The following is a 12,670-nucleotide window of genomic DNA, read 5'->3' on the forward strand; positions in this document are numbered from 1 at the left end:
TTTTCTAGAAAAAAAGTGATTCTAAGCAAAGGGGACGTCAAGTACAGAAGCCCTGAGGCATAAAATCGCCCAGAGTGTTTGATGAATAACAAGGAAGCCTGAGTGGCTAGAGCAGAGTGAGCAAGAGTCAGTCAAAACAGAACAGGGCAGGGCTTGTTGGTCATTTTATGGGCATTTGCTTTTATTCTGAGTGAGATGGGAAGCCATTCAGATTTTAAGCAGGAGAGTGATATAACCAAATTTATAGTCTTGTAGAGATTACTTAGTCTGCTGATCTGCTGAGTTGAGGCAGTACTATAAAGTGAGCAAGGATGGAAGCAGGAAGACCCATTAGGAGGCTATGGTAATAACCCAGGTCAGAGATGACGGGGACCGGACCAGGAGACACTAATAGAGGTTTGAAGAAGTCACTGAATTCTGAATGATTTTGAAGGTAGAGTTAACAGGATATAGTGACTGAATGTAAAAGGTAAAATGAAAGAGAGGAATCAAGGATGCCTTTAAGTTTCGTGGCCTGAGCCACTGGAAAGTTACCATTTATAAGATGGAGAGGACCGGGAAGAAGTAAGTTGGGGCCGGAGACAGTGTCTATGAGACACTCTAGTAGAAATGTTGAGCACCCAGTTGGGTATATGAGTCTGGAGACCGAAAGAAAAAAACAAGATTGGAGATACAACTTACAGAGGGAATTTAAACATGAGATTTGATCAAATAACCTGGTAGGGATCACATGTAGGTGAGGGAACATAAGATTTAGATGAGAGTAAATATTCAGCTCTCTTCTTCCTAGAAGCACAAAGATCAGCTGTATGTAACAAGTTACTTTAATTTTTTTTTCTCATTTAACATGTAAGGTAGGATTAGGTTGTAGAAAAGTTTAGATATTTGGGCATGTACATGCATGCACTGAAGAAATGGGGGCAACATCAAATGGGCTCTTTTTTGAAACTTGGCCCATGATGAATATAACAGCAGTTATAAGCCTTGAGGCAAATCTTTCTTTCTGGGCCTCAGTCTTATTATTTGAGTAGCGTGTTGTATACTTTCCATGTTACCAAGCACAATGAGATCTTGTGTTGCTTCATCACATAGATAATAGAGAATTGTTTTAATTTGGGGAGAAAAGAAATGAGTAGCAACTTCTTCAGGATAATTCTATTCATCTGTGTGCACCACCCCCACCTCTGCCCAATTTGTGGTTTTGTTTGAAACTTTGGTTTTAAGAATGGTTTCTGGAAGATGATTTCCCTGCCTTCGTGAAGTGTAAAATAATGTCCTCCAGTTAAGCAAGGTTTTTTTCCTTAATGAACCTATGTGAAATTCAGGGGCTGGATGAAAGGTGACCACATATACCTAACACTGTGCCAGGCATTTCAGAAATGCCCTCATCTAATTTGCCTAGCATCCCTGTGGTATTGGTATAGGCAACTTCATTTATGGCTAAGAAAAGCAAGATTTAGAGAGGCTAAGGAACCGGTCAGGTTAAATGAGTTTTTATAACTTGAGTCCTGTGCTCTTCACTCTGTATGCCACACTGTCTTTTTACAACTCTACCTTCCCATGCTTCTCCAAAATTTCTACCTGTAGGTTAAGCCAAGCAGATCTTTCTAAAGTTATAAGACTACCTGCTCTGACTTCCTTGGAGTCAGTGCTTATCCTCTTCCAATCATGTGACTAAGCACACATTTTAATAGTGACTTGTGTTGACAGCATCTTTCCTTGGAGAATCTCCCTGCATGTTGGATGTGCAACTACTGAAATCCTCATTGCCCATTGGGTGGCTGTTTCTATTGTTAGTTTCATTTCACAGATTTAGTAACAGAAATTTAAAAAAAAAATAGTCTCAAGGTCAGAGGTGAAAATATGGGCCAGTTCTGTGGTAACAAATCATTTCTTCAGGGGTGTACTACCTGCTGGGGCATTGTAATTGTTTGATGAAGAGATTGTTCAATTTAGTGCCTCAAATGCTTTATCATATTTGTGCATATTTCTTCCGTGTATATTCATTTGGCCTACACAAAACCTAAACCAGTCTGGTTACCTTTAGATGCTTTTTTATCTTTCATTCTGTCTTATTATTCCTAGGAAGTGAAGAAAGCAAGAAAGCAAGAAAGGAAGGAAAGAAGGAAGGAAGGAAGGAAGGAAGGCAGATGAGTTTACAGCAAACATCCAGGAATAAGATCCTGTTCTATGTTGGGAGGGAAAGTAAGAGTCTGGGGAAAGAATGGACTGATATCACCCTGAATAAATAGAAAGGTTTTTGTTTGTTTGTAGGGAAGGAGGGAAGGAGGGAAGGAGGGAAGGAGGGAAGGAGGGAAGGAGGGAAGGAGGGAAGGAGGGAAGGAAGGAAGGAAACAGGAAAGCATCCTGAATATAATGTTTGAATTTCAAAGGCTCTAAGAACAGAGGGCATAAGTGGCCTTTAAACTCAGCCATAGGTTGCAAAAATTTTAAAAGATGGGTCATACTGCTCTAGTAGGTGTGTGAAGGAAATGGAACTTTTATATATTGTTGGTGGAGGTATTTGGTACAAATTTGGGGGAACTCTGAATTTATATTGTTTATTATTTTGGCAATGCAACAAGTCTTATCTTTTTTATATTAAAAACATTGAAGCCACAGGTAGGAAAGAAGAAAAGGTGTATTCTTGATACCACTGCCACAGACAACCATAACCACAAGTGATGTGTTCCTTTCAAGTTCTTCTCTGTACAAATGTGTATGTGCTAACACAATTTTTTCCTTCTTTTCACATATAACTTTATAACATTGATTTTTTTAATCTAAACTTTCTATAAGAGTCACTTTAATAACCACAAGATTTCTCATCCTGTGGAAGTATAGTAATTAAACTTTCTCACTGTGTAGGATATTTATTTGTTTCTAGTTTTGCTTTGAAGTACTCTCTGATAGTAGCAGGCCAAAAAATCTACATGTTGCTTTCATATTAATTTTTTTGTCCCACATATCCTGGTATATTCTGGTTTGCTGAAGCTTCGTTAATGGAGTCTAGATCAGTATATACTAATTTCTTTCTGTCTTGGTAAATCACCTTTATGGCAATTAGAAGTAAATTAAGAAGTTTATCTGTCTACCTGTCAGTCTGTCTGTCTATCACCTATCACATATATACTACATTGTTTTTTTTTTTAATTTCAGCTATAGCATTTGATTTTAATGCATATAATTTTAGATTTTGAGATGGCACATATTATGCTATTGGTGGTAGTCTGGCATCATTTAAAAGCTTGGACTCTGCAGTCACTGGCCTGGGTTTGAATCTTGACTGGCAGCTATGTGATTTTAGGTCAGTACTTTATTTTATCAGGAGCTTCCATTTTTCTCATTTGAAAAATAGCGGTGACAGTAATATCCACCATAGGCTAAATAGAAGCACTGGGAAAAATGCAAGGCACAGTGCTCAACACCTAGTAGGTGCTTAATAAGAAGCAGTCATTGCTACTGTCATAGCTTGTTGCTCCTTATTCACACTGTTCTTTCGATATTACTATACTTTTTGTTTGGTTTCGTTTTTGCCACACACTTTCTCCTCACTTCTAGTCAAGGACCTTTTCCTCAGCTGTAAAGAGTATTAAGCTCATACAGTCATTCCTATAGTTACGACACTCTCCTCTCTTCCTTTCTTTCTCTTCTGTCCCTGTCCTCACCCCAAGTATTGCTGAAATAGGAATGGTGAATTCATAGTATTCAAATGAAAATTATGACAAGAATCGTGAATTCCAGTTTTTTTTTTTTCAATCTATATGGGTTGGTATTGTTTACATCAGAATTACTAAATTTCTGATTCTTAAAAATCTTTGACCATTTCTGTAAAAGCACCATTCTTCAGTGTATACGGTAATGAGGTCACTGACCCACACAGAAGGGTGGGGCTTGAACTCTTAGAATTCTCTCGCTCATCTCCTTAGTGATAAACTTCAGACTCAGTGATTCCAGTGCAGACTTCAAAATGAAGGAGGAGAAGCAAAAAAGGAGAAAGAGAAAAAGATTTAGCTGCATTGCAAGTAAGCTCGTAATCTGTTTAGATCTCTTCGTTATGCCCTGTGGCTTTTCTGGATCCTTGACTTCACACTTTGTCTTGGGCATTTTGCATTTCTTGGAGGGAAAAATCATAAAAATCATGGCAGGCCACCCTTTTGAAGGGACCTATTGTCATTACCTGTCAGATTCTCATGTGAAATGGAAGCCACGGAGGAATAATCATAAACAAGAGTTCTTATTATGTAATTTCGTATGAACTGACATTTGCCGCTCTGTCTTTAGTGTAGAGATCAAAAGATCTTCTTTCCTAGTGTTTTTAGTTTTTCCCTTTTTTTAGTTGATAAAAATAACATTCAGTGTAAAATGACAATGATAATAATACAGATCTGTCTGAAGTAGAAGTCCCGTGTAAATCCGCCCCAGAGACCAACACTGTCATTTTTGTATATAAATCTTCCCTTCTAGCTTCATGTACATAAATGCATGGGTTCAAGTCTATATACTTGTATATATCACATACCTGTATTATATACACTTTTTAAAAATAGCATTAGTTTTTTTCCCACCCAAAATAGACTCTGAGACAAATATTTGAGTGTGCTTAATTTATTGGGGAAGTGATCCCGGAAAATAGAAGTAAAGAAGTGAGGGAAACGTACAGATGGGAGAAAAGTCCAAAAAGGATGTTCTTTTAAGCAGCTTTTGGCTGTGAGTGATTGGAGCTCAGTTCTGCTGGGGAACCTCTGAGGAACCATGTGGAATGCACCTCAGTCAAGGATGCTGGAGAATTTATTCTCCATCTTCTATACTCTATTGGTTGAAATTTTCCCCTGAGGTGTTAACTAACTCTCCTATACCTTGGGCTATGTCTGTGCGCAGATAAGCAATCCTTGGAAAAGGAAGAGTGAAAGGATCCCCTTTATGTGCTTCTATGGGACTAGCAACAATGCCTGTGACTGTTCACGATGCTTATGTTTTAATCAGATGGTTCAAGGGCATGTACACTGCAAGCACCGAGCATCATCAGTAATACCGTCCTACATGGTATTCTTCAACTAGCTTTTTAAAAAATGCAGCAGTGTATCTTGGATACATTTCCAAGTCAGTGCATGCACACATACTGTTTATTCTTAATGACAGCATTCCTCTCTGAATAAGAGTGTGCTAGTTAATCTTTTGAGTGAGAACAATGCCAGTGTTTGTCATTATACTATGTGAACCTAGGGGTATGCTTAATAATCCTCCCTAAAACCAAGAGCAATTTAACTTGTAAAACAATGTATATCAAACTCTTACATACACATGAATCACCTGTAGCTCTTGTTAAAATAGAGATCTGATTTAGCAGGTCTAGGTGGGACCAAATCATGCTTTTAGTTCAAGGTCCTACAACCAAATAATGTGAAGGAAACTTGTACATTGTGAAAATATTCTTTGTAAGAGTCTGGAAGTTTTTCATAAGGTAGACATATTGATAGACATATTGAACCAGAGTCCAACATGCTGGGATAATGTAATTTCCAGCTACAGACTTGCTTTGAGAACTTGGACAAGTCTTTTCTTTCTTGAGAAAATATTGGACATGGTTATCATTCAGGTGCCTTGGTTCTTAATACAATATTTTATGGACCAATCTGTACATTCCTTTGTTTGCAAACAGAATATGCTTTTTGTCTGCTTAGTTGTATGAATGTGTTTGGCCAAGCTAGCCTTAAAACTGGATTTAGGATATGTCAAGATTCCCAAGTATTTACAGTAAACATGATCACTACTCTTATTAGTTGAAACTAAATGAGTCAGATCACAAACCTAGATGTCTAATGATTATGTCAAACTTCAAATATCCGAAAGAGAGTTGTAGATGTCTCTCTACAAATGTAATCCTCCATGTCTTCCATCACGATTAAAAGTAATTATGTGGGTGAAGATGCACATGTCAAAACCCTGAGATTATCCTTGAACCTTACTTTTTCGAATTCTTCACATCCCAGCCATGAGAAAGTCTGTAGAATCTATCTGAAAACAAAATTTTAATCCACTTTTCACTGCCACCGGCTCCACTGTTGTTTCCATAATCACTGTTCTGACCTACTGCAACATTTTCTCAGCTAATGGGAACCCTGCCCCATTTCTTAGCTCTCCATTCTCTTATAAACAAATTTATTTTCTCAGAAAATCAGATCATGATTGTCCACACTTAACCTCTTCAATGCCTTCCCTCTGCACATAAGAACTAATCTCAGGTCCCACCGTGTAGGCCCAGTATGGCCTACGATGCCATATATGTCCTGGTCCCTGTGTGCCTTTGCAATGTCATTTCATGCCACTGTCTCCTAGCTCACTGTGTCCCACTGGCTTTTCTGTGCCCAGGAAGCTTTTTTTTGCCTGAGGAATTTGGATTTTCTACCTTCCTGGAAAACATTTTTGAATTCTGTGAACTTTATAGTGTTTTTCTTTTCAGTTCATCTGAAATTCATCATTTTTTTCGTTATGTAAATTTTATCATATTTAACCATTGTCTCAATTTGGCAGTTTTTAAAAGTTCACGGGAAATGGAGATAGAAAGAAAAAATAAAAGGGCCCGTGAGTTCTGTCATCACTGCCCCTCCTACTTGTCTTCTTTGATATTTGATTTCCTCTATGCTAAACAGGTAGTTTTCACAGAATAGGTAATAAATTAAACACCGTTACCTGTAAATATTCACAATTCAATTTAGTGCTTTCTTTAATGTAAGCTTCCAAACTTGATACAGTTACCTATTCCCTCAAGTGCTTAATTTTATTTTGTTTCTAATTTACTTAAGAAGAAAATATAGGCAGGCACCTAGCTTAAAATTTAAGAGGAAAAAACATAGATATTTACATCTATAAAATGTCCATTTAATCCTTGCAGTAACTCTATGGTAGCAGTAGCCTTCTTTTAAATAATAAGAAAACAAAGAATCAAGGAGATGAGCTCACTAGTCCAGAATTATAGAGTTTGTATGTATTTGTGTATGCACATATATATACACACACATATATACATAGACACATATATACATATATATATATATATACACAATCTATATATATATACAATCTCCATATATATAAACTTATATGTAGCTAATATATAAGTGCTTCTGAATTTAAAACCAGATCAGCCGTGGAACTCCCTGGTGATTTTTTATTGTACCGGCATCTTTTTCTCTGGAGTCTGTAGAAATAATTTTTAAGGATTCATGAGTTCTCGATGAGAATTTATAAATTTGGGGCTTTTCATTTTATGACAGCCTTAAAAAATGGATTAAACCGTATCTGAGGTCATCTGGTTGACCAGTCTGTATTTATGTCTATAATCACATAGTGCCATGGAGACCTATTGTCTCTGTGTGGGGCTAATGAAGAAAGAATGAGGTAGACCTAATCAGTAAATGATGCTTTTAAGCCACATGAATGCTGTTAGACTCGCAAGCTATGCTCAGATGAAGGTTTCACAGTAATTCAAATAGATAAAATTGGTGGAAGAATCAGAATGTCATGAGGCAAAAAGAATATAGCCCATGAATTTCAAAAATATTTGGTACTGCAGCAGTCTGTAGCATAGTCACATTGCAAATGGCAATTTAGATTTGGCATAACAGCATCATCCATGATATTAAATTAATGTTTTAATTAAATTGTATTGGTTATGCAACTTTGCTTTTATGCAAGTTTAAAGTGTATTTCGTTAAATAGTTGCATTCAAGCTACAAACAGAGACATTTATGTCTCGTAATTAAATGAACATATTTAAGTTCTCTTTAATAAAAATAACCAAGTCAACACTGGGAGTCTATTATGTATACTTATATAAAATATATAATGTATAATGATATATAGCAATAAGTATATGATAGCATATGTATTTTTTTCCTCTTTAAAGGGGTTGATACCAGGGTATCTCAACATGGCATGACAGATGCCTTCTTTCACAGATAATTCTTTCTTGTAGGCAGCTTTCTGTATGTTGTGGGATGCCAGTAGCAGCCCCCTCACTGTGGTTGTGACAAACAAAAATGTTTCCATATACTGCCATGTGTCCCTTGAGGGGGCAAGATTCAGAATCACTGAACTGTACATTACTCAAATATAGTATCAACTGCCTTACCCCATTATTACTATTATGGTTGCCAAGTGGTGCTTTGCAATTCCAACATTCTTTCTACATTTATTAGGTTGCATTTTACTTTAAGGAATTCATCATTTATTTAGTGATTTGCTTATATTAGAAGAGACACATAGATTCTTATTTTATGGGTTAAAGTCATTACTAATTGTATATTTACGCTCCAATTTTGAATAGAATTGTAACAAGGGAACAATAAATGATGGATATAAACTAGCTACTCTTTTCTCACTTTAGCATAGCATATTAGCTAATTTTGCAGTCCTGTTCAGGTATTAGGGTAATCCAGCAGATGCTGCCGTTGTCTCAAAGGTTAGGTGCCAGTTCTGCCTCAGTGATTCATTGAAGTGGAGCCGAAGGAACACAAGCCACTTTCTCCTTGGAAGCCGGGAGCGTTTTATTGTTCTTAACTGTGCTGAGAATGCCAATGATTCTAAAGCTGGGGGAAAAAAAGACTCTTAATGAGTTTCAGCATTTTAATGTACTGCAGGTTCCCAATTGTATGAATTTAAGAAGCTTAGCAATTTGGTATCTTCTGAATAATAGCATTTATTTTATACTCTAAATACTCCCAAGGAAGTCTGAATAACATTGTAGCTTCTTTGGTGTAATAGCTTTGCTGGGCTAATTGACTTGAACAGTTGAATTGCTCCAAAAAAAAAAAAAAAAAAGCCACATGGTTTTGATTAATGAGCCCAGTAATAAATCATTAATCTTTTTAGCTCATGAGTGATAGGAACAGTATTCTCTTCCCTCTACCTCCATGGTATATTTCTAGATTCTCTTACTCATATAGTGGCTACATTTTAAGGATCTCAGCATCGGCTTAATATGTGCATTTTCACATAGTTTAATATAATAGCGACTAAGTCTATACCTATGAGGAACTCAGTGGAACAGATTCTAAATAGCAATAATTTTTTTTCATGAACACAACTCACTTTTAATTAGGAACCATCGTCTTGAAATATCCTAATTTTCTCTTTTTCTATAATTTAATAATAATTACAGAAATAATAGTGGGTTACTAAGCTCCTATATATGTGGCATGCTACTAAATTTTTAGTTTATTATATCATTGAAACCTCACAATAACACTCCGAGGTTATTAGTATTGATATTTCTATTTTAAAGTTCAGAAAATTTGCTGAGAAATGTTAATAACTAGTTAATGCTACAGAACTAACTGATTAATGTCAGTCACCATGTCATTATCTGTTCACAGATTATTCCCACCTAATGTTTTTTGGAGGTTTATGAATGAAATTATTTTATTGAAATTAAAATATATAAATAGTTGAGCTCAAACTGAAATGTTTGGTTATCTTAGGGCTTAACATATTCCGGGAGATTTTATATTTCAAGAATTAATTTTTTATGTTCATCATGTAGCTGAGACACCACGTAGAAATAATTCAGATGGTCTAATCACGATTTTGAGAGAACTAGAATTTCAAGTGATAGGTTAGAAGAGCATGGCAGATGTTTACATTCTTGGCTGTACTAATGAGTTAGCTAAAGAACAACAGTTCTTTATTATTGAAATTTAGTTGTAAACTCTCCACTAGGCTCAACTCTCTAAGGCAGGCAAGAATCATTGGCCTATCCTGTTTGTGTCCTTAGGATTTAGCTCAATGGCTGGCATATACTGGAACATTAAATGTTTAGTGAGTGAATAAATAAGTGAATGATCAAAAATATGTGGATGATCCATTTAATGAATAAGTGGATGTCAAAAATAAGTGGATGATCCATTTAGTAAAGTGCCTTGAGTCAAGATATGTAAATCAACAAGTGATTTGGACTTGGATTAGTGTTGTGACTCTAAGTGCCTTCAATTTTTCAAGCGTACCAGCCTACTAAGCCACAGGTTTTCTAGAGATAGAACTGAGCAGAAAACAGATGTATGCATTCCGTTTTCATTGATCTTCTAGGCAGTCTTGGTGAAACCATTTAAGTCATCATTGGACTACATTACAAATAAAACTTATCTCTTTCCCACTTATGAATGTTAAGAAAATTATACTTCATATATGTGCTAAATTAAAGCTGATGATGATTATAGAAGTCACTGTTTTAAAAGACAAAATGGTTTACCTCATTCGAACACTTAACCCACTGTTGTACCTCCTCTTTGAAGTTTCTCTGCCAGGGTCATAATGTTAACATAAGAAATGGAGGCACTGAAGTAGCGCCTAACTAGGTTCCTCCCTGCCACCCCCTGCATTCTTGCATTGGTAAATCATTTTTTATTGTGCGATACACACTCACACACACACACACACACACACACATTTTCTCTAAAATAATGTTAAGGATCATAGGTCACCAAATGTTTTGCAGCCTATTCCGCTCTCTTTGGAAAGACAAGGATTTAAACCTAGGATGTGCCATCCTTCACAGAGACTGTCAACATTCGAAAGCACAGCCGAATTTATTTTTCTTTAAAAAAGTAGTGGTGTAGAGCTGACTGTTTTCTGTTCCTCAATAGCATGTGTAATAAGCTTGGCTTTACAAAGCCGGTTTTCCATGAAATTGACATTGGACAATTTAGAAATAAAAGTAGACTAAAGCAAAACCACAATGCAAGAGCAACATTTTATGTACAGAGCTGTGGTTATTCACTTTCTATACAGTAAACATACATTTTTAAATGTTTTCTTATGTAATAGACATTAGAAGAAAACTAGCCAGGTATATTTTTCTTAATAACTTGTGACATTTTATTGCTCCAACCTTGTAAGTAAGACTTAACTTTGGACTTTCTTTTGCTACATCACTCCCTCAGTGTGATTAAATGATTTCCATTCTTAGAAAGGTGGATTGTGCTGCCAGGTGGGTTTATACATTGAACACCCATAGGAATCTATACCTCTCAGAAAAAGTTGAGACAAACATTAAGTATACTGTGCTGAGTTTGAAATCTTAGGCCTATGAATCAGATAGATTGTGATTTGAATTTTAGCTGCATTTGTTAATAGTTATTTGACTTTGGGCAATTACCTTGCTTTCTTACATGTAAAATGAGGGCATTAATTCTATCTACCTCGAGTTGTTTTAAGGAATAATTAATTTAAATAACTTTAAAGCATAGTGCTTGGCACATAGTAAGCTTAAAATAAATATTAGATAATATCGTACTATAAAATGGTAATCATATGAAGCCCAACAAATAATTTATGTGACTTGATTGTAATAATCCTATGTAGCAATGGTTATATTAGTATAAATAGAGCCCATGTGATATTTGAGACATACTTATACAAAAAATTTTTATTTATAGGAAATTCAAATTTAACAGGGTGTCATATTTTATCAGGCTGCTCTAATTTCGTGAGATATAAGGTTTGCCCCATGAGCTCTGTTGCACAATTCCAAGAGTCATCATTTGTGCTGTGCTCTCGGGGTGTCATTTATGTACAATACAATGGAAATGGTTGCCCTTGAGTGGAACTCTATGTCCTTAACATCTTTCACATCCCAGTGACCCATTTGTGTATGTATGCCAGATATACATGTGGCCTCAGCAAGTCTAAGCTGTCATGTTTTAGGCAGAAGATACAAAAATGGTCTGCATCTGTTGTTCTCTACTTGTATGTGTTGTGGTGATTATTCCAGAAGAAACGAATAACGTACCATAATAAACTCATGACTATATTTATGCCATTCCATAATTCCAGTTGTAGGAAGGAAAATCATGGTCATTATCAACAAATCAGGTGACAATTTTCTATCCGAGAGTTCGCAGCAGGCTGATAAAATAGATATTTATGGAGAAGCCCTTCAGAGAAGTGAATTAGACTGAGAAAATGTGGTGCGATTTGTTTACAATATTGAGTAGTTCTCTATAGTTTTGTTTCCTGTTCTCATTTTTGACTGTCAGGACCTGAGTACAAGACCATACATATTTGTGATATAGTAATATATTACAATAAAACTATAGAGAGATCTCAATATTGTAAAATGTTAATTTAGCATTTTCTCACAGGAGAAACCATCACATCAGGGCTGATAACTGGTGATACTGAGCTCGAGTTCATGAGGTGCATGTGGAGGGAGAAGTCAAGGAAAGCCAGGAGTCCAATCTGGCCACCTGTTCCAGGACCACAGGTAATGCAAATTCAGTCATAAAGACTCAAGAGGCTCATTTAATCATTCACTGCTCATCTCAACTTGAGGCTACGCAATTGATCTAGAAGTAAAAGCTGATCCCAGCCTTAAAGAACAGCACAGATGACTGGTGGATAAGGTTGGCCCAAGCACCAAACATGCTTTCACAGTCAGGCCTCTGCTGAGTTTGTTATCCAGAATTAAACCCTCCGATTGAACTTGAGGTCATGCGCTCCAATTGCCAATGCTGTGCTTAGGTTCAATCTGAAATAATTAAATGCTTCTCTTAAAATGTGTGTTTCTTAGGGAAATTGTTCTTATTTATTTATTTATTTTTTTAAGGAAGTCATTCTTACAGGTGCCTTGGGAGGAAAAAGTGACAGGCAGCCTCTTCTAACCATCACCACG

At 36.1% G+C, this 12,670-nt stretch overlaps 1 protein-coding gene across 15 annotated transcripts in view; it reads left to right on the top strand.

The window, feature by feature from the left end:
- The window catches only part of RBMS3 (RNA binding motif single stranded interacting protein 3), a 631,961-nt gene that overhangs the window by 377,416 nt on the left and 241,875 nt on the right, over window positions 1-12,670 (top strand). Inside the window, exon 1 of one of the 15 annotated variants that reach the window (XM_025039158.1) lies at window positions 12,145-12,262. The exons of the other annotated variants lie outside the window; for them this stretch is intronic. Coding sequence (XP_024894926.1) covers window positions 12,191-12,262 — 72 coding nt within the window. The 5' untranslated portion in view covers window positions 12,145-12,190. Of the gene's footprint in view, window positions 1-12,144; window positions 12,263-12,670 lie in introns of those variants that run through there. 15 annotated transcript variants of the gene reach the window in all.

The sequence above is a fragment of the Pteropus alecto genome, unplaced genomic scaffold (genome assembly GCF_000325575.1).
Source record: "Pteropus alecto unplaced genomic scaffold, ASM32557v1 scaffold10, whole genome shotgun sequence".
NCBI lineage: Eukaryota > Metazoa > Chordata > Mammalia > Chiroptera > Pteropodidae > Pteropus > Pteropus alecto.